The sequence below is a fragment of the Chionomys nivalis genome, chromosome 12, assembly GCF_950005125.1.
Source record: "Chionomys nivalis chromosome 12, mChiNiv1.1, whole genome shotgun sequence".
NCBI classification, from domain to species: Eukaryota; Metazoa; Chordata; class Mammalia; order Rodentia; family Cricetidae; genus Chionomys; species Chionomys nivalis.
The window spans coordinates 55,485,895-55,513,359 of record NC_080097.1 but is presented as its reverse complement, the minus strand read 5'-3'; the positions used below and the strand labels follow the sequence as shown (position 1 = coordinate 55,513,359).

At 41.8% G+C, this 27,465-nt stretch overlaps 1 protein-coding gene across 3 annotated transcripts in view; it reads left to right on the top strand.

The window, feature by feature from the left end:
- Window positions 1-27,465, top strand: part of Ift88 (intraflagellar transport 88) — a 106,493-nt gene that overhangs the window by 19,540 nt on the left and 59,488 nt on the right. For all 3 annotated transcript variants that reach the window (XM_057786582.1, XM_057786580.1, XM_057786581.1), the window contains exons 9-15: window positions 120-224; window positions 2,731-2,833; window positions 4,195-4,309; window positions 6,181-6,412; window positions 9,699-9,769; window positions 13,629-13,715; window positions 26,803-26,902. In XM_057786582.1, coding sequence (XP_057642565.1) covers window positions 120-224; window positions 2,731-2,833; window positions 4,195-4,309; window positions 6,181-6,412; window positions 9,699-9,769; window positions 13,629-13,715; window positions 26,803-26,902 — 813 coding nt within the window. The remainder of the gene's footprint in view (window positions 1-119; window positions 225-2,730; window positions 2,834-4,194; window positions 4,310-6,180; window positions 6,413-9,698; window positions 9,770-13,628; window positions 13,716-26,802; window positions 26,903-27,465) is intronic.

Genomic DNA, 27,465 nt, shown 5'->3' with positions numbered 1-27,465 from the left:
GCTACAAAGGGGCATCCGGGAATCTGAGGTGGAAGATGAATTCAGTCACGCATCGTATAAATGCATGAATATTGATGAAAGCATCAGCCTATCTTAACCAAGTATAAATCTGATCTCAGGCCTTAGAAAAGGCAAAAGATGCAGGAAGAAAAGAGAGAGTCCTGGTGAGGCAACGAGAGCAAGTTACGACTCCAGAAAATATCAACTTGGATTTAACGTACTCTGTAAGTATCCGTGTGCCTACTGAGTACTATGTTTACCAGGGTCTCTCCATTCCAAGTCTCCATTTTTGTCTGTTTTGTTTTTTGTTTTTTTCTCCAGTGATAAGGATCAAACCCAGGGCATTGTATATGCCTGTTCAGTATTCTGTCACATCCATCCCTAGTCCTCTTTTTTTTTAAATATTTATTTATTATGTATACAATATTCTGTCTACATGTATGCCTGCAGGCCAGAAGAGGGTATTAGATCTCATTACAGATGGTTGTGAGCCACCATGTGGTTGCTGGGAATTGAACTCAGGACCTTTGGAAGAGCAGGAAATGCTCTTAACCGCTGAGTCATCTCTCCAGCCCATCCCTAGTCCTCTTGTTGCATTTAGAAAAAGATTTTTTAACAAATCATAAAATTTGTTCAGACTTATGGGGTGCTGTCTTAGTACCTTTCTATTGCTGTAGCAATAGACCATGACCAAGGCAACTTATAAAAGAAAGCATTTAATTTGGGCTCTCAGTTTCAGAAGGTGGATTCATGACCACCATGGCAAGTAGCATAGCAACAGGCAGGTAGGCATGGAGCTGGAGAAGTAGCTGAAAGGTAACATTTGGGTCAACAAACCATAAGGCAGAGAGAGAAAAAAACTTACTGTGAACAATGTAAGCTTTTTAAGACCTCAAAACTCACCCCCCAGTGCCACACCTCCTAAATCCTTCCTAAACAGTTCCACCAGTTATGGACCATGCATTCAAATACATAAGGGCCATTTTTGTGTAGACCACCACAGGTTCCATGTGACATTTTGACAAATGATACTTAAATCAAATTAAGTATATCTATCTCTTCAAACATTGATCATTTATTAAGAACATTCCAATTCCTTTTTTCTAGCTTTGAAAAATACGAGGTTCTCTTAGTGTAAAGTAATACATCACACTAAAAATGTGTCTTTTGTTGAGACACGTTCTTACTACATAGCCCAGGCTGACCTTAAATTTCTAATCCTCCTGCCTCAGACTCTCATGTGCTGGGATTATAGGCATGTGCCATCATGCCCAGCTACGCCATAACTTCATACTATAACTAACTTGGCTAGTACCCATTGGCTAGTCCTCTTCCTTTCCTTTGTTTTTCCTGCTCTTTTTGGTTTTGCCTTGTTTAATTTGATTCTTTCTTCTGTATCCAGCATTAGGCTAATATATTTGGTCCATGAGACACTCTTGTCTTTGGTTTGCATAAGAGTTCTTTTGTTTAGCTGGGCAGTGGTGGTGCATGCCTTTAATCCCAGCACTCAGGAGGCAGAAGCAGGTGGATTTCTATGAGTTCGAGCCCAGCCTGATCTATAGAGCGAGTCCCAGGACAGGCAGAGCTATTGCACAGAGAAACCCTATCTTGGGGGGGGGGGGATTTCTTTTGTTAATTAGTTATTCAGTTGTTTTTATTGGTGACGAAAATTGAACCTAGGGTCTCATGCATGCTGCATAAGTGCCTCACCATGAGCTGAGTTCCCAGGCCTCAATTGTAAACACACATTCTTATGCCTCAATTTTTCAGACATTCTTAATATTTGTGCTACACCAGGGTTATCTTAATGAGGTGCTGATGTTGATTTTTGAGCCAGTAAATATGTGAATCTAGTGGGAAAATCAATGCCTTTCTTTAGTTTCTTTTTTTGGTTTTTTCGAGACAGAGTTTCTCTGTAGTTTTGGTGCCTGTCCCGGACCTAGCTCTTATAGACCAGGCTGGCCTCGAACTCCCAGAGATCCCCCTGCCTCTGCCTCCTGAGTGCTGGAATTAAAGGCGTGCGCCACCACCGCCTGGCCTTTCTTTAGTTTCTAACAAAATATCTTTAATACTAAAAAGATTCTTCCTTGATATTTATTTACACTGCTGTTTAAAAGAGTGGATTTTTAGTGGACTGAGTCTTATATGTCAAATAAATAAAAAAGGAACATCTGAAACGTTAAAAATATTAGATATAGGCCCATGCCTTTAATCCCAACATTTAGGAGGCTGAAGCAGGCAGATCTCTGCGAGCTGGAGACAGCTTAGTCCACATAGATAGTTTCAGGCCAGCCTGGGCTACATAGTGAGACCCTGTCTCAGAAAAAGTTTTGTTATACAAATCCTTCTCTGATATGCTTTAGAGTTTAAGCTATTTCTATATAATTTTTCATTTCTACTTGTAAGGAGAACTAAATAATCCTTTTCTTGATTATTTCTTTTTCAACCAGTAGCATTAGCAAAGCACATTTATTCTTTGTGGGTCTTCCTAAAATCACTGATGGTTAATACTACTCAAATTAAAATAAGAATACAAAGAAAATTAAGTGAAGTTTAGAGGTCAGCGCCCCATCATCTGCATTCTCTTTACTTGTAACACAAGGCAGGTTTGTGCTTGATGGGATATCTTGAGACACAGCTCTGTTCAAGTGTTTTAACCTCTAGAAAGACTGCAAGTGAACGGGGCCAAGGATGGTCATTATGTGGCTTTTTATAGTGTTTCTTTCCTAGGTTCTCTTCAACTTGGCCAGTCAGTATTCAGCCAATGAAATGTATGCAGAAGCACTGAACACATATCAAGTGATAGTGAAAAATAAGATGTTTAGCAATGCAGGTAGGTGTATATAACCAACATTTCACAGATACATAGTTCTTTTGTAGTGTTAATCTCATTTCCTCACTTTGTTTTCTTATAATAAAAGGATCCATGCTTTAAGTTAATTGTTATTTATGATGTGGTGTCCTGCTTAAAGATACTATGTTTGAAAAAACATACATGTATAGGAATAAATGCAGTTGACATGAAATAAACTGCCTAGTACTAAACACAAGATATATTCCAAGCTGGGCAAGGTGATGCTTGCTTTTAATCCCAGCACTGGTGAGGCAGAGGCAGGTGGATCTCTTGAGTTCAAGGCTACCTGATCTGCATAAGGAGCTCCAGGACAGCCAGGGCTACATAGTGAGACCCTGCCTCAAAACACATTCACGAGCCAGGCGGTGGTGGCGCACGCCTTTAATCCCAGCACTCGGGAGGCAGAGACAGGCGGATCTCTGTGAGTTCGAGACCAGCCTGGTCTACAAGAGCTAGTTCCAGGACAGGCTCCAAAACCACAGAGAAACCCTGTCTCAAAAAAAAAAAAAAAAAAAAAAACACATCCACGAGTACTGCATCCTCATAAGAAGAAGGAGCCATGCCAACCAAATGGAACATTTCTCTCATTTGACTGTGTTCCCACGAGACGATTGTATATTTATATTGTGTAGTTTTTGTGACAATATTAAGGTTTATTGGAATATTATTTCCTTTAATAAGATTAAAATTATGTGTCATTATAGAGTAATTTACAAATGTCTTGTATCCCTTTTTAAGTCTGTATAGTGTGTGTGTGTGTGTATATATAAATATAAATACATGAATGTTATGGTGTGTGTGTCGAGCCAGAGGACAGCTCGCAAGAATCTGTTCTTTTCTTCCACTCTATCTTCCCAGATGGAATCAGCTCCTCAGGCTTGCACAGCCAGAACTCTTCCCGTAGAACTCTCTCTCCTGCCTTGTGTTTTTCTTAGCATAATGCACTTCAGTTTTGTAATGAAAACTGTTGTCTAACCATATTTTCAAGAAGTTCCATTTCTCCATACTTAAGTGTATGAATGTATGACAAGGGTGTACTGTTTCAATGTTAGAATTTTATGTCTAAAACCTCTAACTGGGCCAGAACATTTACTCAATGGTAGACATACTTGTACCTATGGCTAATGACCTAAGTTTAATCTCCAGATCCTAGAAGTGGCAGGAGGGGACCAGCTTCCATGAGTTTTCCTCTGACCTGCACACATATACACAAAATAAAAAGTATTTAAAGCATCCTAACTTGGAAAAAAAGCTTTAGAGAATATAAACTAAGATTATCTAAAATATCATAGGAAAAGTACAAACATGAGAATGTTTACCCTCATTTTTTTTTTAATTAGGGAGACTGAAAGTGAATATGGGAAATATTTATTTAAAGCAGAGGAATTACTCCAAAGCCATTAAGTTCTACCGAATGGCCTTAGATCAGATCCCGAGTGTCCATAAGGAAATGAGGTAAGTGTGGAGCCTGGTGACTGTAAAGCTCAAGTGTCTTCTTGGGAGCAAGCTGGCTTGTGGTTTGCTGTCACTGGACTGAAGGTTTTGAACTGTGTGTAGATGGGAGGTATAGATTCATGGTTCAGATGTGGATTTTTGCTCTGTTCACTTGTGACTATTTGCATATCTCACATATTGGCAAATTAAAGGTTAAAGGATTAGTACTTGATCAATAAAAATAAAACTAAGCTAACCATGCGGCTGTTAAGAACATCATATAGCTTCATGCCAGCATAGCCCTACAGCGGTCGTGGCAGTAGAGTGGACCACAGCGCACACCTCCTACTGTTTGAGAGCACTGTGGAGTGGAAAGGGTAGAGAAGTCGGGGTATCTTCTACTCCTCCAATATTCAAGAACAGAAATAGTATATTTATTGACTTAATTTTGCTTCCGTTGTGAATCATAATGTAAATATCTGATATGCAGTATATCTGATATGAAAATCTTGCTCGGGGTGTGAGTAGTCGGGTCACTCACTACTCACAGGTTGAGAACTACTGCTCCAGAAACACCTTTAACCTGGCAACCACCAAGAATTTGAGCATTTCTTTTTTTTTTTTTTTTTGGTTTTTCGAGACAGGGTTTCTCTGTGGTTTTGGAGCCTGTCCTGGAACTAGCTCTTGTAGACCAGGCTGGTCTCGAACTCACAGAGATCCGCCTGCCTCTGCCTCCCGAGTGCTGGGATTAAAGGCGTGCGCCACCACCGCCCGGCTGAATTTGAGCATTTCTAGAAAGTGTAATTTAGGGACATACATTACGTGCTTAATAGTAACTGAGGCAGTGGGTACTATAGTAATTTAGCCAAGGTAGTAACTACCAAGGATTTGAGGTAGAATGCATTCTAAACAAAAAGAATACCATGAATGAGTGATTCTGATCCAGTCAGCTAGTTATGAATCAGCAGTGGGGTTATGTTTGGATACACTTGTCAGTGCAGTGGGACCATCTCCACAAGAATGGCCCTAAGGGACTGACAGTGACAGGTACTGATGCAGACGCTGAGACATTAGAAATCTCATGCACTGGATATGTGAAATGGTACAGCTACTTTTCAAGACAGGCAGTGTCTTAAAAGGCCAACAATTCTATTCCTGGGTATATACTTAAAAGAAATGAAAATTTACATTATTTCAAAGACTTGAATGTAAATGTTCATAGTAGTAGTAATCATAGTATCAAAAAAGTGGAAGTAACCCATTTCCACCAAGCAGGCGTAGGTAAGAAAACATGGAAAGGCCAGGTGTTGTGACACATCTCTTAATTCCAGTACTCTGAAGCAGAGGCGAACAGATCTCTGTGAATTTGAGGCCAACTTGGTCTACATAAAGTCCCAAGCCACCAAAGCAGCCAGGGCTACATAGTGAGACCCTGTTTCAAAAAATAAAGTGATGTATATCTATACTGTAGAGTTCTACTTAGTGATTTTTTTTTTTAAGAAGTGAAGCACTGATACTCCAGTATAGAGGAACCTCAGGATTGTGTCAGGGGGGTGGACCTCACACTTCATATGGTCTGTTTATAGGCAATAACTAGAAAAGGCAGAGAGACAGACAGTAGATTAGTGGTCCCCAGCCTGTGAGGACGGGAACAACTGTTAGTAGCATAGGTTTCCTTTTCAGGTAATAGAAATGCTTAAATATGCACTTATTACCCCACAAGTGTAAATATGGCTGTAATCATTAAATGTTGTGATCTGTGTGTTATACTATTTACAATTTAAATTAAATTTAAAAATAAAATTTAAAAAAAGAAAGACAAAGGGAAGTGCAAAAACTAGAATGTCATATCAGTTCAGACTTTCCAGACTAACCCGTTTCTCCTTGTTTAGGATTAAAATAATGCAGAACATTGGGATTACATTTATAAAAACTGGTCAATATTCAGATGCCATTAATTCATTCGAGCACATCATGAGTATGGCCCCAAATCTGAAGGCAGGCTTCAACCTAATTCTCAGTTGTTTTGCCATTGGAGACCGAGAAAAAATGAAGAAGGCGTTCCAGAAGTTAATTGCTGTTCCGTTAGAAATTGATGAAGATGATAAGTACATCTCCCCAAGTGTGAGTACGAGCATGACAGCCTCTTGGCTCTTCTGCTTGTCTGTCCGTGGAAACGAGCAAATGGGAGTGTCTTGAGTTTCCCAACAGGCAGTTCGCATACTTCATTTGCTATTTATTTTGAGTTAAGACTGGGACTTAGGGTTAGAGGTTATAGTTAAAACAGACCACACATGTGGGTGACAGCTGTGTAGCTTAGACTGTCTGTGGGGCCCCTAGCAGTGGGATCAGGACGTGTCCCTGGCGCATGGGCTGGCTTTTGGAAACTCATTCCCCATGTAGGGATGCCTCACCCAGCCTTGATGTAGGGGAGGAACTTGGTTTTGCCTCAACTTGATATGCTACGCTTTGTGACTCCCATGGGAGACCTGCCCCTTTTGAATGGAGAAAGAGTAGATGGAGTCTGGTAGATAGGACGTGGGGGAGGGAGCAGGAGGAAAGGAGGGAGGGAAAACTGTGACTGGTATATAAAATACATGGAAAAAATTAATAAAAAATAAAATAAAGCCCCCCCCAAAGATCAGACTGCACAATTTTCGTCAAAGCTTTTAGAAAAATTATTAAAAATAAGATTTGACTACACCTTGACCATGTGACTGTGGAACTACTTTTTTCCTGGTTAGTTTTTGTCAACTTGACACAACTAGGGACACCTGGGAAGAAGGACCCTCAACTGAGGAATTGCTTCCATCAGGTTGACCTGTGTGTGGCTGGATCTGTTGGGCATTTTCTTGATGAAGGTTTGGTATGGGAGGGCTCAGATATCTGTAGGCAGTGCCACCCCTGGGCAGGTGGTCCTGGGTTGTTATAAGAAAAGAGGCTGAACAACCCATGAAGAGCAGGCCAGAAAGAGCACTCTGTAGTTTTTGCTTCTGTCCCTTGACACCAGGCTCCTGCCTGCCTGAGCGTCCGTCCTGCCCTGGATTCCACTGGTGATAAACTGAAAGCTGCAAGCTAAATAATAACTCCCATATCATAAGGTTGTTTGGTTAGTGTTTTTATCAGATCACTAGGAAACAAACTAGAACAGTAGTACTGAGGAGTGAACCTAAGACTTTGCTCATGATCTGCCACTGAGCTATACCCCTGTCCATCTATCATGGAACCTAAATTCTTTTTTTGTTTGGTTATTTGTTTGTTTGTTTGGTTGGTTGGTTGGTTGTTTTTTGTTTTGTTTGACATAGTATCTCACTATCCCAAGCTGGCCTCAAATTTGCTGTGTAGCTAAGGATGATTTTGAACTTCTGACACTCCTAACTTCACTTCCCAAATGCTGTGATTAAAGGCATATGCCACTTGTGCCCAGTCTTACATAGTCTTGGGATTGAACTCAGGGCTTCATGGATCACAGGCAAACATTATACCAACTGAACTATATCCTCGACACCCTCAGCCTCTGGAAAGTCTTGTTTTTAAAGACTCAAAGGGATATTATATGATGTTAAGTGAAGAGTTATAGGCCCATACCCATGAGAAACTAGGGGAAAACACACCAAAATAGAAACAGTAGTTTCTGGGCAATTGGATGTTGTTGTTTTTTATTCTTCCTCCTCCCTCTTTTCTTCCTTCCCACCTCTTCTTTGTTTTTCTTAATACTTTGAAAACATTTTCCCGATTTTTATGCATAGATTGTTAGCATTCTATTACGTTAAGTCAAACCATATGAAATTGCCTGTATTTGAAGGGCAAAGTTGTATATTTTTTCAGTTTAATAGAGTTGAACTTCATTATTTTTTGAGGATCTCTTAAATTTGGCTGTCCTGAAACTCATCCTGTAGTCTAGGCTGGCCTCGAAACTCTGAATCCTCCAGACTCAGCCTCTATAGTGCTGGAATTGCAGGCATAGTTCACTATACCCAACAGAAGATTTCCATATTCTCTCTCTCTCTCTGGATATGAATATAAATATGTGTGTGCCTATGATATGAAGACCAGAGGTTAATATTGGGTGTCTTCCTCAGTAGCTCTCCACCTTATTTTTTGAGATAGTCTTAAAATCTGGAGCTTAGGGCTGGAGAGATGGTTAAGAGCATTGCTTGCTCTTCCAAAGGTCCTGAGTTCAATTCCCAGCAACCACATGGTGGCTCACAACCATCTGTAATGGGGTCTGGTGCCCTCTTCTGGCCTGCAGACATGCACACAGACAGAATATTGTATACATAATAAAAAAAATAATAATAATAAAAAAAAATCTGGAGCTTACTAATATAGGTAGAGAGGCTAGACAGGCTCTCTCTCTCTCTCTCTCTGTGTGTGTGTGTGTGTGTGTCTGTCTGTCTGTCTGTCTGTCTGTCTGTCTCTCTTTCCCTCTCTCTCTTTCTCTTCCTCCCTCCCTCCCTCTCTCCCTCCCCCTCTCCCTCCATCTCTCCCTCTTTCCTGGTAGTAGATTTTTCTTGATAGAATGTAAGGGTATTATTGCTCCTAGTAAAGAGAGTGTGGGCTATGAAGCCTGATGCCTGGCTGCCACTCAGGACTTATTCCTCTTGCAGCTCAGTTCCTTTATATATAAAATGGGACAGTTTGTATATAAACCAGCCTTGTAGGATTGTGAGGGTTAAATGGCCAATGTATATAAAATGTTGAAAGTATACCTGGAACATAGTACTGGATAAACATGGATTTTTTTATGCATTACTTTCATGCTGAGAAAAATGGTGTGTGTTGTTTAAAAACATCAGTGTATGGTTAGGTGGTGCTGGCAATTAAAGCCACGCCTTCCATGGTTGGTACCGTGCCACCCCCTCAGCCCCAGTCTTGTCTTCATTCTCAATGGGGAGTTACATGGACTATCTAAGCAGTGGCTAACCATGCACACCTTTGCATTTGAGTTTACAATCTATAGTATCACATATTTATATGAGCAATCCTAGCTTTGTGTATTTGATTTTATTCTTCCTGGCCTGACCCTTTTATCTACTGCTCAGGATATATATTAGTTCCATGGAGAGTGTGATAGGCAATCATAAAAACAGAACAAAACCAAGTTCTGCTCTATGTAAGGACAGTAAGCTAATTTACACAGCATTTTATTTTATTATCATAATATTTGGGGGAGGGTTTTGAGACAGGGTTTCTCTGAATAGCCTCACTGTCCTGGAACTCACTCTGTAGACCAGGCTGGCCTCAAACTCACAGAGATCTGCCTACCTCTGCCTCTCAAGTGTTGGGATTAAAGGCGTGTGCCACCACTGCCTGGCCATACACACCATTTTATAAAACTAGTTGTTGGGGTATTGATTAGAACTCTGAAATTTTTATTTCTGACTTCCTTTCTCTTTTCTTTTCCCAGGACGATCGCCATACTAACTTACTGATTGAAGCCATAAAAAATGACCATCTTAGGCAAATGGAACGTGAAAGGTAATATTTTGGCTGCAGTTTTTAGGAAAGTACTGCCTCCTCACTGGTTCTTAGAAAACTTGTCAGCTGCACCTGTCTCCTGGCCGAGCTATCACACCATCCTCTACTTTTTCTCCTTGAGTTTCAGCCCTCCTGCTGGCCCAGTTACCATTATCAAGTTGTGTGTTTAGCAGTAGAATGTTATGCCATGGCCCCTTTTCCACCCTGGCGATGTCTCTAGCATTTTCTTTGCTTTTTATTTTGAAGTAGGCTCACTAAGTTGCCTGATCTACCCTTGAGTTTACTCAGTAACTCAGGCTTGCTTTCAACTTGTGATCCTCTTGCCCTAAACTGGGATTACAAACCTGCTTCACCAGGGCTGGTCTTATGCAGCAATTCTTAACCATTTCTCTGTTATTTTCTTTCCCCACATTTGGTACTATATTGCAATTTAGTTACCTTGATTTTTTTTAATTGTCTTATGTATGTATGTCTTGCCTGCCAATTAAATATCAAGCCTGAAGAAACATATGTATTTATTTTATTATTTCCTTTTGCTAATATGGACCACATCTGTTTTCTCTTTTTTATTTTTATCTTTCACACATGTGTATAATGAATTTTGATTGTATTAACCCCTTTAGCATCTTCTCAAAAGTCTTCCTCCTACTGTCATGTCATGTGTGTCTCCGTGTGTGTGTGTGTGTGTGTGTGTGTGTGTGCTGTTTCTACTTCTAATACCAAAATATGGGACTTTACCACACCAAGATTGTTCAGCTCTCTGAACATCCAGTAGGTGTCCAGCAATTAATTCACTTTTGATGTAGACTCCACAGGAAAAGGCTCGGGCCCGCCAGCCTCTTCATTCCCCCAGTATGGTCAGCAGCAATAAGCAGAGGCCTTCCTTTCTGACTGGCTTCCTATGAGACAGGTTTTTACCAACCCTCCTTGGGCTCTGTAATTTGCAAGAAGAGCACAGAACTTGAAGAAACCCTTTATTTGCATGTGCCAGTTTGTTGTAAAGGATCCAGCTGAGAAACAACCAGATAGGAAGGTGCATAGCATGTTTTGGGGGAGACGTATAGGTTCCCTTATCACCTCTGTGTATTCACCAACCCGATCCTCCCCAAGCAAGGTTCTGCAGTGTAGACATGACTGATGGTGTCACTGGCCATTGGTGATGGTCTCTATCTTCAGCTCCTGTCCTCTCTCTGGAGACTGGGATGTGTCCTAGTCAATGTTCTATCCTTGTGAAGAGACACTATGCCCAAGGCAACTCTTAGAAAGGAAAGCATTTAATTAGGGCTTCTTGCAGTTTCAGAGGTTTAGTCCGTTATCCTCGCGTGGGGGATCCTGGCAGCAGGAATGGCAAACGTGGTGCTGGAGATACAGCAGAGAGCTAACCTGATCCACAAGGAGAGAGAGAGAGAGAGAATGCCTGGGCCTGGCATCAGCCCTCTCCCAGTGACTTGCTTCCTCTAACAAGACCACATCTTCTAATTCTTTTAACCCTTTCAGAGTTTCACTCCCTGGTGACTCAGCATTCAAATATATGAGCCTATGAGAGCCATTCTTGTTCAAATCACCACAGGATGTAAGACTGAAAATTCTGTTGATTCTTCTGTTTCTACCCTTTTGAGATGGGGTCTCACAGAATCTATGCTGATTTCAATCTTGTTCTGTAAGAAAGGATGACCTTGAACCCTGGTTCTCCTGACCCCACCTCCCAAGTGCTCATATTTCTACCTTGAACCTTTCTAGGCACATTCGCCTCATTAGCGTATCTCATGGTCAGCAAAAAGCAAACTTGTAGCATGGAGGAAATCCCAAAAGTTTTGGGGAGCTCTTTGCAACATATTTTTCTCTCTTATTTTGAGGGTTTTACTATCTTGCCTTCTGCCTAGCACTGTGACTATAGGCGCACACCATCACACCAAATTTTGTTTCTTATTCTAATGCATTCCTTCACACACCTAGCCTCCATCAAGTGTAACTGAAAGGGTTAAGAGTTATTGAACATGTTATATGTATATATCACATGTGTATATATATATATATATATATATATATATATATCATGTATATATCACAAGTGGTAAAGGACACCTAATGGTGGCAAAATAGATACAATGTAAAATATATCATCTTGAAATTTATTTACTTAGATTAGACATATAGTCCAGGTTGGGTTGGAGTCTTTGGTCTTCCTGCCTTCTAGGTTGTATGAACTATTATTCTACATTCTTCCTCTGTGATTTTCATTAGTGTAGATACCTTATAAGTGGAATTATATACTGTTTTTTTTAAGATATATTTTTATTTATTTTTGTTTTATGTGGATCAGTGTTTACCTGCATGCGTATGTGTATACCACATGCATGTCCAGTGCCAATAGAGCCAGAAAAGAGCATCAGATCTCCTGGAACTGGAGTTTCAGGCAGTTATAAGTCACGATGTGGGTGCTGGGAAGTGAACCAAGTCCTCTGGAAGGGAACCAGTGCTCTTTAACTACTCAGCCACCTCTCTAGCCCCTTGCTGTGTTTATAAATCCAAGAAAGATAGACAAAAATAAATATTATTGATCATTATAAATTGGTGCATAAATACACACATTTACATACTTTCAAAAGTAACATACACCTGGGCATGGTGACCCATCCCACATCGTTAATGTCATCATTTAAGAGGTAAAGGCAGGTAGATCTTGGTGAGATTGAGGCCACCCTGGTCTACATAACAAGTTCCAGGTCAGCCAGGACTACAGAGTGCAGAGTGAGATCCTGTCTCAAAAACAAACACAGGCAATATGTTATGACTCTTGTTTTAATAACACAGTTTTTTTGTGGGTTGTATGCATGTGTGGTTTGTGTGTGTGTGTGTGTGTATTTGTGTATGCCTGGATGTGCAAGCATAGAGGCCAAAAGTCAACCATTGCAGTTCCTCCTCTGTCATGCCCCACCTTTGTTCACTGATCTGGAGTGACTGCTCAGTGAGCCCCCAGGATCCTCATCTCTCTGCATCCCAGTGCTAGAACTACAGGCGCACTGGGGAACCCAGCTTAGGTCCTCGTGCCCACTGAGGCGCCTGCCCAGGCCCACACACCGTTTCTTTAGTGGCTGTTTACCCTCACTTTCCTGTCCACAGGTAGTTGTGTAAGGTAGCTGCAGAGCTCTGTCTGTGTTCCGTTGTTTCTTCACCTTGTCAGAAGGCGTCCTCAAGCAAGAGAAGAAGGGCACACTGGTGCCCAGGAGGCACACATTAGCAGTCGTGTTTGCTACTTGTTGTTAGTCTGATTTACAAGCTCCTTCCTCTGTACTGGGAGTGGCAGTGCTGGATTAAACCAGTTTAGTCATGCTGGGCCAGTGCTCGAACACGTAAACTACAGCCCTAGCGCTTGTCTGGGGGTCAGGGTTTTACTGTGTGATCCAGAGTGGCCTGTGACTGGCTGACCTCAAACTCACCGCCCTCCTGCCTCCACCCTCCACTTCCCTTGTGCTAGGATTGTATGTACAACCACTCCAAGCCTTTTTTTGTTTTGGTTTCATTTTAGTTTTGTTTGGAGTGTTTTTTGCTTGTTTTTGTTTTTAGAGATGAAGTATCTCAATATAGTCCAGGCTGTCCTGGGAACTTGCTATGTAGATCAGGCTAGCCTTGAACTCAGAGATCCACTTGCCTTTTTTTTTGCTTTCTCAGTGCCAGGAGACATGGCCTGCGCCCTCCTAACCTTTGTAAACACATTTCTTTCATGGCTGTCTGTCCTTTGGTTAGCTTCTGTGGTATGCTAGTTTTGATAGATAATCTTTATACTTACATTTTAAGAATTAAATATAACTTGCTTTCATGCCACATCTAAATATAACTTCTTTGTTTGTCTATATAGGAAAGCCATGGCAGAAAAATACATTATGACAGCTGCAAAACTCATCGCTCCTGTAATCGAAGCGTCTTTTGCTGTGGGCTATAACTGGTAAGGTTGAGACTCAGTGTGTCTGTGGGTGTGGTGTTTCGTCATTTATATTGGCGTTAGAAAGGTGAATACATGGCGGTCAGCATCAGTCAGTCCTGTCCATGCCGATTATCTTATGTTAAGGTTCAGGTTACCCACTGGGAAAGTTCTCATAAGGTAAATTTCTTATTGCTCAGGTGACTAAGCCCAATGCGCGGCCATTGTTATGATTCTTTTGTTGTAGAAATTCTGATCTGTTCTTTTTAAAAAAAAAAAAAATTCTCCTTTTTTTTCTGCCTTAATTTTGGCATTAGTATTAAACTTTCTATCCTGGGTAATAGTTCTAAAGAGGCCATTGTCCTCATATATAATCTATTTCCTGGAAAGAAGTAAAGCATTTTAGAATGGTTAAATCCTAGAACATTTTTTTACAAGAGCAGGGGATTAAATTGTTTCCTGCTCCTATACCTCGCATGGGGCTTTATTGTCTCTGATAGGTGATCACTTAGTTTCTGCATGGAATCTACTTTTTTTTTTAAAGATTTTATTTATTTATTATGTATACAACATTCTGCCTCCATGTATGCCTGCAGTCCAGAAGAGGGCGCCAGATCTCATTACAGATGGTTGTGAGCCACCATGTGGTTGCTGGGAATTGAACTCAGGTCCTCTGGAAGAACAGTCAATGCTCTTAACCACTGAGCCATCTCTCCAGCCCTGGAATCTACTTTTTATTTGCTTTGTTTTGTTTAAATATCTGTAAGGAGTTAAAAGTTCTTTCTTGATTGAATACAGATCTGACCTTTATAGAAACCTTTTGTTGTTTTGTTTTGTTTGTCAAGACAGGGTTTCTCTGTAGCTTTGGGGCCTGTCCTGGAACTAGCTCTTGTAGATCAGGCTGGCCTCAAACTCATGGCCTGTCTCTGCACCCTGTGTGCTGGGATTAAAGGCGTGTGCCACCACCACCCAGCTACAGAATTCTTATTTTGGACTTTTAAACAAACAGAGCACCTTACCAGAATATTTAAAACCTGAAGCACACACGCATGGTTTCTAAAAAGTGAAGGAAGTATGGACACATCCCCGGCCTAATTTTCTGAGTGCTTTTTCATTTCTCCTGAGACAAAGAACACAGTGCCCTGTTTATTGAAAGTCTTTGAGTTGTGGTTAGCGCTCGGAATCAACTCCTTCCCGGACCTATTGTCTTGTTCCAGTTTGTGCTGGAGGCTTCAGTTTGGCCCATGACATTTTGTTTTGTTTTCCAGTTGCCTATTTACCTTTCTTTCTGTTTGTCCTTCCTCCTTTCTTTTTCCCTCTCTTTCATTTCCTTTCCTCTCTTTCTTTAGACAGATCAAACACACTCTGAGCAGTCCTCCCTCAGCAGGGATCACAGAGCCACCCTACCTGACTCTGACCCTGCATCTTTGCTCCTGTGCACTCAGGTTTGCTCACTCTCCCTCACGGAATCTCTCTGTCTTTGCTTCCTTTTCTATAAGTGGTTACAGTTTTGACCTGGGGCTGAATGCCATCTTGGGGTCTGCTTTGATTTCTTTCCAGGTTTGAACTCTTATTTAACAAGGAGTAGCTTTGCCCGGTGGTGGTGGTGCACACCTTTAATCCCAGCACTCGGGAGGCATAGGCAGGAGGATCTCTGTGAGTTCAAGACCAGCCTGGTCTACAAGAAATAGTTCCAGGACAGGCAGGCTCCAAAGCTACACAGAGAAACCCTGTCTCAAAGCTTTGAGCACTTGTGTCTTTTGGGCTAGGTTTGTTGGTGACCAGATGTCTATTGCTACTCTAGTCTGTTATTTCTAGGTGACCTGTATTTTTTTTTCTAAACATTTCAATAATTTTTCCCTAGCTTTGTTTCTCTGAAATTCTATAACTGTGTGTTTAAATTTGTCTTTTTTTTCCCCTGTCTTTGTCTCATGGATTCTGTACATCTCTGCATAGTCTTGTTTCTGTTCAACTTGGGGAGCATGTGCTGTAATTCTTTGGTGATTTGCTCTCTTCACACCTGGTTATTAATTCCCACCAGATTTAGACTCCCAGGTCACTTCCTTCTGTGACTTGGTATTTCCTGTCTCTGGTGTTTCCTTGGTTTCTGAGACTTCGTTGGATTTCTCACCTAAACTTCCCTTTTTTGTATGCTTTTGTTTGTCCGAGGGCTCTATTTTTCTGTTTTGTTTGTTTGTTTGTTGGCAGGAGTGATTGTGGAAGATGGGGGGAGGGGCATCTTCAGTATTTTATGTTTCTTAAAAGACTATTATTGTAGTTGTCTTAGGATTTTTGCTGCTAGTTTATAAGTGGCATAGTGAAGATTTATCAAACTCACACTAGTGTGACTGAACATTTCCTCTAAATGAAAACTTCAATTTTTAATTTTTTTAATTGATTTTTTTGGGCAGTGGCATCATGCACCCCAATCCTGCTCATCTCCCAGTCCTTCCTTATCCATTCTTCACTCTTAAATTTCTTTTCCCAAAGGAAAACTAAAAAAAGAATAAAAATTAAATAAAAATAAATAATAATTTTTAAAAAAGGAAAACCCTTGACTCCTCTTTCCTTCCAGCCTCTTCATTGGTCTCAGTGGCACTGGGAGCTGCACTGTGTCAAACAGCAGACCCTTTTGTCTAAACAGCAGTATTTGTAAATGTTTTTTGTGTAATGTGTTGTTTGTCAGACTTTAATTCTTAACTGCTTTTGTTAAGTTAGACTTAGTTCATGGCAGGCTAGGCAAGTCTACTCCTTCATTGTGGGTTTTAGACAAAGTCTTTTGTACCTTAGGCTGCCTTTGAATTCCCTAAGTGGCTGGGAATGACCTTGAATGACCGTCCTCCCTCCGTCTCCTTAGTTTTAGGATCACAGGAGTGCTCCATTAAGTCAGCCAACTTGTTTGCCTGCCCCCTCCCCTTTTCTTTTGAGACAGGTTCTCATTCTGTAGTTGCATTTGTCAGGGTTCTTTAGAGGAACAGAGTGATAGAATGAAAAAAGACCGTAGGGGGCTAGAGAGATGGCTCAGCAGTTAAGAGCACTGGCGGCTCTTCCAGAGGTCCTGAGTTCAGTTCCCGCACCCACATGTGGCTCACAATCGTCTATAACTACAGCATATAACTGTAGTCCCATGTGATCCTATGCCCTCTTCTGATGCACAGATAAAAAACATGCAGAGAAAAAAATATACAAAAAATACATAGATAAATAAATCTTTAAAATATGTGTATATATATATATATATATACATGTTTATGTATATATGAGTGTGTGTGTGTGTGTGTGTGTACACAAAGGATGTTTTAGAGTATGTTACAGGCTGTGGTCAGGTAGTCAACAGTGGCTGTCTCAGTCCCTGCCTGGCACTGGAGTCTTGAGGATTTCTGCTGATCGTCACTATATATTGGGATCTCAAAGTTAGCTCTAATACAGGCGAAGAATCGCTTCAGTAGCAGGATAGATGAACTTGCCAGAGAGAGTGAGAGCAATCAGGCAAAAAACAAAAGCTTCCTTCTTCCGTGTCTTTTAATGTGAGCTACCACTAGAAGGTGTGACCCAGATTTAGTGGGAGTCTTCCAGTCTCAAGTAATCCAATCAAGAAAATCTGTCAACAGCTTGTGCTTTAGTTCATCCAGGTTAGTCAAACTGACAACCAGGATTAGCCGTCACAGTGGACCAGCTGGAGCTCACTTGCTCCTTCTACCGCAGCCTCCCAGGGCTAGGCTCACAGGCACAGGGGACAGTGTATACAGCTCCCATGTGGCATCTCTAATCCTTCAGATCACTCTAGACAGGTGTTTCTTTCAACCTAACGACCCTTGCTTCAAGCCAAGGTAAATATTCTTCTTGAGTCTATTTCTGTTGTGAAATGATAGCCTCCCAGTTAACAAAAAGGTAGGTTTGCTTAGGACATGTTAACAGAGGGCAATGACATAGGGAATGAGCTACTGCTAGTGGAGTCTGTCTAAAGAGACGCACATCAGTCCATCAATAGGAGGGATCTAGGTTCACCCTCATGCAGTTTTTATCTTGGCTTAACATTTTTAAATATGAATGTTTATTTGTTTTAACCAAAGAGCATAGTGTTCTATTATTTTTATTTCTTACATTTTTAATTATTATTTTATTTTCCATATGGTGTTTTGCCTGCATGTATGTCTGTGTACTTTGTGTGTGCCTGGTACTCTCGGAGGCCAAAAGAGGGCATCAGAACCCCTAAAGCTGGAGTTACAGAAGTGAGCCACCAAGTTAAGGTCCTCTTAAGAGGTTCAGAGGTGCTCTTAGCCAGAGCCATCAGCCCCTTACTATATTTCTTACCATGAAGGGCTTTCAGGATTTCATTTGCAACCTAAAATATGTCTTATTTTCCTATGTGTTATCTAGATAGGCACCCATTCCTTTTTTAAATTGGGACCGGCCAATTAAAAAAAAAAAGTGCTAGGAGGTGGACCTATGGACCTAGGGGACAAATGACGTATTGTCCCATTGGTAACAACCTGTATGGGCCAGGCTGAAGGGGGTGGCAAAGCTTCCCTGGGGAGTCAGAGGGATTGGTCAGTGTGTGTGAAGACAAACAGCTGCAGTTGCCTTCTCCAGCTTACTGCCTGAGCCTGGTCACCCACAGAGACTTCATGCCCTGTGTGCTGTACTGTACCGCATAAACACGTGTCTGTCTTCCAGATCCTCACTGCCTCTAGTCAGGGTTCCAGGACTCAGGCCTTGCAGGATTTGGAAGTAGTTGACATGTACATGTATATGAATTTGTGTTTATAGATGAATATTTTGTATCCATGTTATAATATACACATATAAGCTCTGTTTGTATGTATGACTTTTTATATGTACATAAATATACTTGCAGATAGAGCATAGTGGGTAATACTCTTTGGAGACAACCTTAGAGTTTATGACTGAGATTAGACTATCTCAGGCCTCTGTCTCTGAACCTGCTGTTTGCCCACCATCTTGGGATCCATTGCCGTGTTCCGTCCGTATTCAGGAAGTCCAGGGGTGTCTGGGCAGCCTCTGTCACTCTGTGGTACGCTGTTGTGAAGAGAACCTTAGGGCAGACACAGGTGTCGAGAAGCCAGAGATGGTAGTACGGGATGACCACAGCAGCCTGGTGGCCTTGGGGCACTGCATAGCCAAACCTGAATTGTTCTCCAAGCTAGAGTGTTAATTTGCACCATGGAATGTATCAGAAGTCTTAGTCCACAGCCTTCTAGAAAAACCCTAGGTCCAGGAGGTGAGTGAGATGTGTAAAGCAGAAGAGAATTAAAGGAAGAATTTGGGCGTAGTTGTCTCCTAGCTTGGGAAGAAGATGGTTTGTACAAGAAACCTGTGAGAATTCTGCTGTGTCTCAGGGCAAAGTGGGCAGTTTGAGCACATGCATTGGAGCCCTTTTCCTAACCTATATTCCTGTCTACATCCTACCAGTGGCTAGAGGAAGAAGGAGTGAAGGAGGAGAGGTTGGGTATCCCACGGCATTTTCTGTACACTTAATGGAATAAGAAATGGACAGGAGGCGCAGGGAGAGGAGGAATGGGTGAGAGTGAAGGAGGGCAGGAAGAGGCAGGCTTCTAGCATTAGTATGCAGGAGCACTCCACACGACAGTCATTGCTATGCTTCTGCCTTCTGCTTCTTCCCTGCACCTCACTAGCTGCCGATGATTAAGCCACAGTCTTTTCAAGACATGACAGCTGTTCAGTGTTTGGAGAACTTTTAAGACTTGAAATTAAATAAAACATTTAAATTACGCCATTTGATATCTGTTCTGTTTATATATAATTTTAAGCTGACATTCCTAAGAAAGATGCCAATCAACCCTTACGTTTAATTTAACTTCTTGAGCAGGTCTGTGTTTGTATGTTTAAAATTATTCTGTTAAAGGGAAGCTGCTTCGAAGTCCAAAGACTGCTTTCTGTCATTCAGACCAGCTTTTTGAGCTCATTTCTACTTAAAAGGATTTTAATGGTAGCCATGGGGTTGTTTTTTAAGTGGTTACTAGTTTTGCTGTGAAACACTTTAGCACATTGAAATCTGGACTATGGTGAGGGGATGAGCGGGGGTGGGGGTAGGGGGTCCCTGCAAGCCCTACTGCCAGCAGGGAAATGACCGTGTGAAGAAAACCGGAAAACTCGGTTTTGCTCAGCTAGGCGAGGCTGGATCAAACTTGGGGAGTCTGATGGCAGGAGGTTTATTGTGAGCCTATATGAACACAGTACAGTTTGGAAAAGAGTTTCCAGGCAACACATTGCAGTTCCAGCCCCTAGAAGATATCTATTTGTGCTGCAGGACAGAATAGGACAAGCATTATAAGTCCTCTCCTTTGTTCCTCAGGATTGCTGTATCTATTGTTGCTCCTTTAGAATCGGTTTTCAGTGTGTACTCTCTCTGTCTCTGTCTCCCTCTCCCCAACCACTGAGATTTAAGCCCAAGTCTATAAATAATATTAATTTAAGAAATTAATGGACGGGCTGGGGCAATGGCTCAGTGATTAAGAGCACTGGCTGCTCTTCTAGAGGACCCAGGTTCAATTCCCAGCATCCACATGGCAGCTCACAACTGCCTGTAACTCCAGTTCCAGAGGATTTGACAAACAGCAATGCATGTGTAATAAAAATAAATAATTTTAAAAAAAGAAAAAGAAATTAATGGACTTAATTTTAGGGCATGGCAAAATTGAACAGAATATACAGAATATCTCCACATAGCCTTCATCACCCCCTACCTAGACTCCCTTACCTTCACCATTCCACACTGGATTACATAGATAAGCCTACACAGACACACTGTTATTACCCCACGCCGATGGTTTAGGATTCCCTTTGAGCTGTGAAACAAAACAAGCTTGTATTTTATGTATCTACCGGTATACCTTTGCCATAAAACTTCCCTGCTAATTCCTTCATCAGCTCAAAGCTTCAACTACATGGATCTGTGTTTCGCTTCCACGGTTTTATCTTTTTGTGACTGTCATAGTGTTGAACTCATATATTATGTAGCTTTTTCATGTTAGCTCTGGCATGCAGTAGCCTGCCTGTAAGTTTTCTCCATGTGTTTTTGAGGTTTAATAGTTCATTACATTTTAACTCTTAGTAATGTTTCATTTCACAAGTATCTACTCATTGATCATTCAAGGACACCTTGGTTGCTTCTAAGTTTTGGCATTTGTGAATAACACTGTTAAAAGCATGCACGCATAGGTTTCTGTTTGAACCTACGTTTTCAACTCCTGAATAAATACCAAGGAATGCAGCAGCCAGACCATTTTGTATGGAACTACCCCACTGTCTTCCAAAGCATCTGTACCCTTCTGAATTCCTCCTAGCAGTGTTGCTTTGCATCCTTGCCAAAATCTGTTATTGGTGTCTTGAGTTTTGTCTTGTCTAATTGATGTGGAGTAGTATCTCATTGGCATTGTAATTTGTAATTTTCTATGAAATCAAGCATCCTTTCTAAGGCTTTCTTATTTGCCAAGTGGCTATCTTATATGATTAATTCTTTTGCTAAGTTTTAATTTTATAATTATTTATTTGCTGGTACTTGGGATGGAGCCATCAGCAGCCCTTGGATTTTTTTTTTTTTTTTTTGAGTCCCCATGTGATTCAGGCGAGTCTTAAACCCACCATATAGCTGAGGCTACTCTAGAACTTTCCATCCTCCTGCCTCCTAGGATTACAGGAGTGCACCATCCCAATTTTGATAGTTTTTGTTATTGTTTGGTCTCAGGAGTCCTTTACATATCTTTTGTTCTGGTCCTTTATTGAACAAGTGCTTCACAGCTCTCCTTCCCTACTCTGTAGATTTTCTTCTCATGCTCTTGACCTAAGGGGAAGTGCTCAGGATGGTGCTGCAGCCAGTAGATGCGGAGAGGGAGACACAGCACCTACGTATTGTGAGCCTTCCAGCCCATGACCATGACAGATGCCTCCATTTATTTAGGTCTTCTAAGTTTCCTTCAGTAACACATTTTAGTTTTAAGTCTAGTATATCATTTGTTACATTTGTCCTATTTGGTATTACTTTGGTTGTAAATATCTCAGTTGTTAAATTGAATTTTTTACTTGAGTTTTGCTGATACATAGTCATACAATTTTTAATGTATTATCCCCGTTGACCTTCACAAAGTAGTTTATTCTTTCAGTATTTTTAATGAATGTTTGTGTATGTGTGCACATGCTGGTGGTGATGCTGGTGCCTAAGAGGCCAGGATTTCCTGGAGCTGGAGTTAAAGGCTGTGAGCCATCTAGCATGGGTGCTAGGAATAGAACTCGGGTCCTCTGAAAAAGCAGTACATTCTCTACCCCCAAGCATCTCTCCAGCCCCCAGCAGATTAACTTACTAACTTGAGTAGCCATCTCTGAATGTTCTTTGAATATCCACAATTACACCATCTACGGATAATCACAGTTTCATTTTTCTTGTTGACCTTTATACTTTGCTTGGGGAGGATGTGTGTTTGTGCGTGTGTATGTTTGTGCGTGCTCACGTTTGTGTATACTGTTGAACCTCACCTTCTGAACCTTGTTTGAGGCAGGGTCTCTCTTCTTTTCCTCCCTACTGTTTATGGCAGGTTAGCTGGTCCTCTAATGTTCGTGGATTTTCTTGTGCTTTCCTCCAGTCTTCTCAGAGGAGTGCTGGAGTCACAGAGGCTTCTAGGGATTTGAACTCATGTTTTTGTGGCAAGCACTTTACTGACTGAGCTATCTCCCTTGTCTGTCTGTTGGTTTCTGAGACAGGGTTTTGCTGTCTATCCTAGGCTGGCCTCAAGCTTGCAGTCCTCCTGCCTCTACCATCAGGCCTATCTGAGCTCCTTTGCCTTAGTAGGGCCTTCATGTCAGTTGTGAGGAGAAGTGGTTGAGGAGATGTTTTGGTTTGGTTTCTCATATAATAGACAGGAACATTTTACCTCATTGTATTTTGAGATAATAATTATTTGTATTATTCAGCACGTTTTCATGAGCATATCAGACATTGTCTTTTCAAGTCTTGTTATTTTAGAATTGGGTTGTCATTTTGTTGTTGAGCTTTAGGAATTCTCTGTATCTAGATATTAATACCAGCTATGACTCATAAGTAGTTTCTTACATTTTGTGGATTGTCTTTCTGCACAAATTCTAATTTTTCTGTTTCTTCTTTCATTGTCTGTGCTTCTGGTTACATATCCAAGATATAATTGCAAACCAGATGGCTTAGTTTTTTACATGTTTATTTGGGAGGAAGGGCATGAACATGCCACTATGTGCACGTGGAGGTCATACTCATGGGAATCAGTTTTCTCTCCACCATATGGATCCAGGGACAGAACTCAGGTCAGGAGGTTTAGCAGCGTGTGCCTCTACCTGTGGAGCCGTCTCACCAGCCCTGTCTTAAAGCATTTGCCTTATGGTTTCTTCTGAGAGTTATACAGTTTTAGGCCTTACAATTAGGCTTTAAGTTAACTTTTGTGACTGAATTAAGGTTGGCCCTAACTTCATTCTTTTGCATCTAAAGAGCTAGTGTTGAGAAACCACTGGTTCTGAGAACCGCACCTAAACCATCTGACTATATGTATACGTATCCCAAACAACCTGAGCCCAGAACATGAGAACTAGTCCCAGTGTGCTGTATGACCCAAGAGAGGCTGACAGATCTGCAAGAACTGCACAGAGCGCCATTTCCTTGTGCTGGGGTGCTCACTAACAGAAGCATGGTCTGAGGGGTTTGCAAAACCCTATAATTTGAGTCAGAAGATTGGAATTTATAAAGTGGTCAAGACAAAAGTACCTTCTTAGCCAGGCTATAACTGGTTTAAAGCAAGCAGAGAGTATAGAATCAGGTTGGTTCCTGGTGCTAGGGTCAGCTGTTAAAGCTCCATATACCACACTAATGGGATTGTCTGTCACATGCTGGAAAACCACATAGGGAAAACAAGGATGCTCACTGAGGGTATAATTCAGGTGTTGAACTAGCAGCTTCGTTGGTAACAGTGATTGGGAAAACCATGGCTGATTGCCTCTGACCTCAGGTGTCTGAATTCTGAAAAAGTTTTAATCCAACAAGGAATTACTATAAATGATTTTCTAGGAGGACTTTTAGAAATGAAATTATCAGTCTTCTTTGTCATTTATGATTTACTATCATGCTTAGAAAGGCAACAGCTACACCAAAAGCAAATACTTGTTATTGAAGTTAATGATCAGTCAAAAAACTTTTTCAGTTTTTTCATTCAAGAAGTTCACAGTTGAACTAAGTTGACAAATGATTATATTAACAACAAAGCAATCTAAATGGTTATTACCCTGACATAGTAACACTTTCTAGGGCACTATGACGTCATTTGGTAGGAGAGCCTAATTTATAAATGGAGCCATGGAAATCGTGTATTGCTATCTGGGTTGAGAACTGAAACACTGGCAAAGATAACAGTGGAGGGAAGGACAACAGCCTAAGTAGAAGGGAGAGTGCTCTCGGTGTTGCGGATGTCTGCAGCCCTTCGCACATCTAGTGCTCAAAGTGCTGCGACTTTAAGGTGGAGGACCCTGCGTGCTAAGGACCCTTCCATATCTCACCAGGATGCACCGCGTTATCTCTTTATTTATCGGATGTGGATGCGGGTGGCATGGCACACACAGAGAAGGCAGAGGACCACTTTGTGGAGTCCATTCTCCTTCCTTTAGGTTGGCCTCGAAGTCACACTCAAGTTGTCAGGTTGTGCAGCAAGTGCTTCAGTCATTCAGCCATCTTACTGAGCCATCATCCCCTTCTTTATCCGTGTCCTTCATAATGCTCTTTGTGATGAGCTGGTACGATTCTGTGTGCCGTGACAGCAAGTAGTGGGTCCCGAGGAGCTGATGAGAGCCTCCTCTCTGCTGCTACATTCAGGGTGCAGTGTGAACCCGGACCCACTGCACAGCAGGGCTTGGAATGTCGGACAGCCCTGTGCTCATTAAGTCAGTCACAGAAGTGAGTTAAATATAAGACAGCTAGTTTTTGTGCTAAGAGAAACAGAAGCTCTCTTTGTGTAGAAGCCTCTAGACAGTCTGTGTTGGATGTGTGAGGAGAAAGGTTTTTCAGTTCAATGTTTCTGCCTCTTACTGTCGGTTATATCTGTCAAATCCCAAGTACTTTTTCTAAAACTCAGTGTTGTATTGTAGGCTCACATGCTCAACTGCCAGCTCAGCCTGTGTTCTCTATGTTCTTTATGCTTGTAATTCAGACTTTTTAGTCCCAAGCTTATCTTTTAACCTGTGTTAACGTGAATTTACATGCACCATCCTGAACTGCCCATCTGAGGCAATGATACCACTAATTAAGCAGCTGTCCAAGCCAGAGATCAAAGCTTAGCTCCATGTCCTTTATTCCAGCAGCCACCCATCACTTCTGCCTCCTTTTCTCTCAGAATGGCCTCCTGAAGCCTCTTTCTACCTGCCGTATAGGTTCAAACCTCTTTTTGTTCAGAACCCTCCCATCCTGCCTACCTATCATCTGATGGTTCTCCACCACTGTTAGAGTAATTCTTCTAAGTGCAGAATTTGCGCCGACACTCAGTTTCTTACTGTCCTCAATCCTTGTCCTGAACTTTGAGAGTACAGTGAGCATTCTTGTCTTGCCACAGTTCTGAATGACGTGACTTCTGCCTGCTTCTCAGGCCATCTCTCTTTCCACTTCCTAAGAGCTTTCTACCCCATGGAGCAATTGAGTCTCCTAAATAGGTCCAGCTTGCTGGTCTTCTGCATTGTTTATTCATCCTAGGATACCTTTCCTTTTCTCAATTCATTCATTCTTGTGCTCCAAACTGAGCTGCAGTATCTGTGGAAGACGAGTGTTGTTCCCCAGACTCCTTAAATTCTTTTGTAAAGAGCTTGCCTTACTGTTCTTTCCTATTCTCTACTGTATTCACTCTTGCAGCCCGTATACCAACACATAATGTCTGACATGTAGTAAACATTTAATAAATATTTGCTGTGTAGTTCTGAGTTTTCAGGTACAGTACAGAGATGACCTCGAGTCCCCTGTCCCTGTCAGGTACAGTGCAGAGACCTCGAGTCCTCTGTCCCTGTCAGGTACAGTGCAGAGAGACCTCGAGTCCTCTGTCCCTGTCAGGTACAGTGCAGAGAGACCTCGAGTCCTCTGTCCCTGTCAGGTACAGTGCAGAGAGACCTCGAGTCCTCTGTCCCTGTCAGGTACAGTGCAGAGAGACCTCGAGTCCCCTGCCCCTGTGTCAGGCAGGCAGACTCTTCTATATAAGGCTTCTCAGGAAAGCCTCTGTTGAAGAAAGGATTCTGTGTTTTGAATTATGGAATAGGCCACCGATCCACACCCTTAGGACAAATACTCCTCTTCTTTATTCCCTGGAGCAGGGGTAATGAAACAGCCCATGCCTTCTGTTGTTGTTGTTCTTCTTCTTCTTCTTTTTCTTCTTTTGTTTGTTTTTCAAAACAGGGTTTCTCTGTGTAACATCTTGAGCTGTCCTGGAACTCACTTTGTAGACCAGGCTGGCCTTGAACTCCTTGAAATCGACTGCCCCCATCTCCTGAATGCTGGGATTAAAGGCCTGTGCCACCACTGCCCAGCTAATTGTTTTTAAAATTAGTAAGTGTTTTTGTTTGAATAAGAATGACCCTGATAGGCTCATATATTTGAATGCTTAGTCACCATGGAGTGGCATTATTAGAAAGAATAGAAGGATTAGGAAGTGTAGCATTGTTGGAAGAAGTGTATCACTGAGGGTGGACTTGGAGGTTTCAAAAGCTCATGCCAGGCCCAGGCTCTCTCTGCCTGCAGACCAGGATTTAGCTCTTAACCATTTCAGCACCATGCCTGCTGTGCCTGCTGCCAGTCTCCCCGCCATGCTGATCTGAAACTGTAAGCCAGGCCCCAGTTAAATACTTTCTCTTGTAAGAGTTGCCGTTGTCATGGTGGAGAATGATAGAGGATGTCACTGACCTTGATCTTTGGACTCCGTATATGTGCACACACACATATGTATATGTATACACCCAAAAATGGGTATATACGTTGTGCAAACACACACACGTACACATACTTGGAGAGAGAGAAAATGGGGGGTCAAGAACACAAGTAAGTGAAATGAAAGCAAGTACCCCTTTTGTCTCGCCTTTCTTGTAGGTGTGTGGAAGTAGTGAAAGCATCTCAGTACGTAGAGCTGGCCAACGATCTGGAGATTAACAAAGCGATTACATACTTGAGACAAAAGGACTTTAACCAAGTAAGTTCAGCAGCATCTCATGTTTGTTGGTCCAAGTGGCAAACACAGGGAAACTCCTTTCTAGAACGTTATTGAAGTGCCCTACCCCTGAGCTCTACCCCACCCATAAAACTCTAACAATTTTTTATATGTTGGTTCTGTTTCTTGAAATACAAATACTATGCCGGGCGATGGTGGCGCACGCCTTTAATCCCAGCACTCGGGAGGCAGAGGCAGGCGGATCTCTGTGAGTTCAAGACCAGCTTGGTCTACAGAGCTAGTTCCAGGACAGGCTCCAAAGCCACAGAGAAACCCTGTCTCGAAAAACCAAAAAAAAAAAAAAAAAAAAAAAAAACCAAACACTTTCCTTACACATCATATTGTTAAATTACTAACCCTGGCCCAGGCCTAGGAATTTCCAGACTGCTCTGCAAAGTGCTAAGGCATGGAGAAGCAGGTGTGTGCGGGGAGCCCAAATAGCAGTCCGATGTTCCTGTCTTGTCCTCTATGAATAGCTTTCTCAGAGGCCATTTCAAATGCTTCTTGGGATTGAAGGGTTCCCTGTGCTAGACACTGGCTTAGAA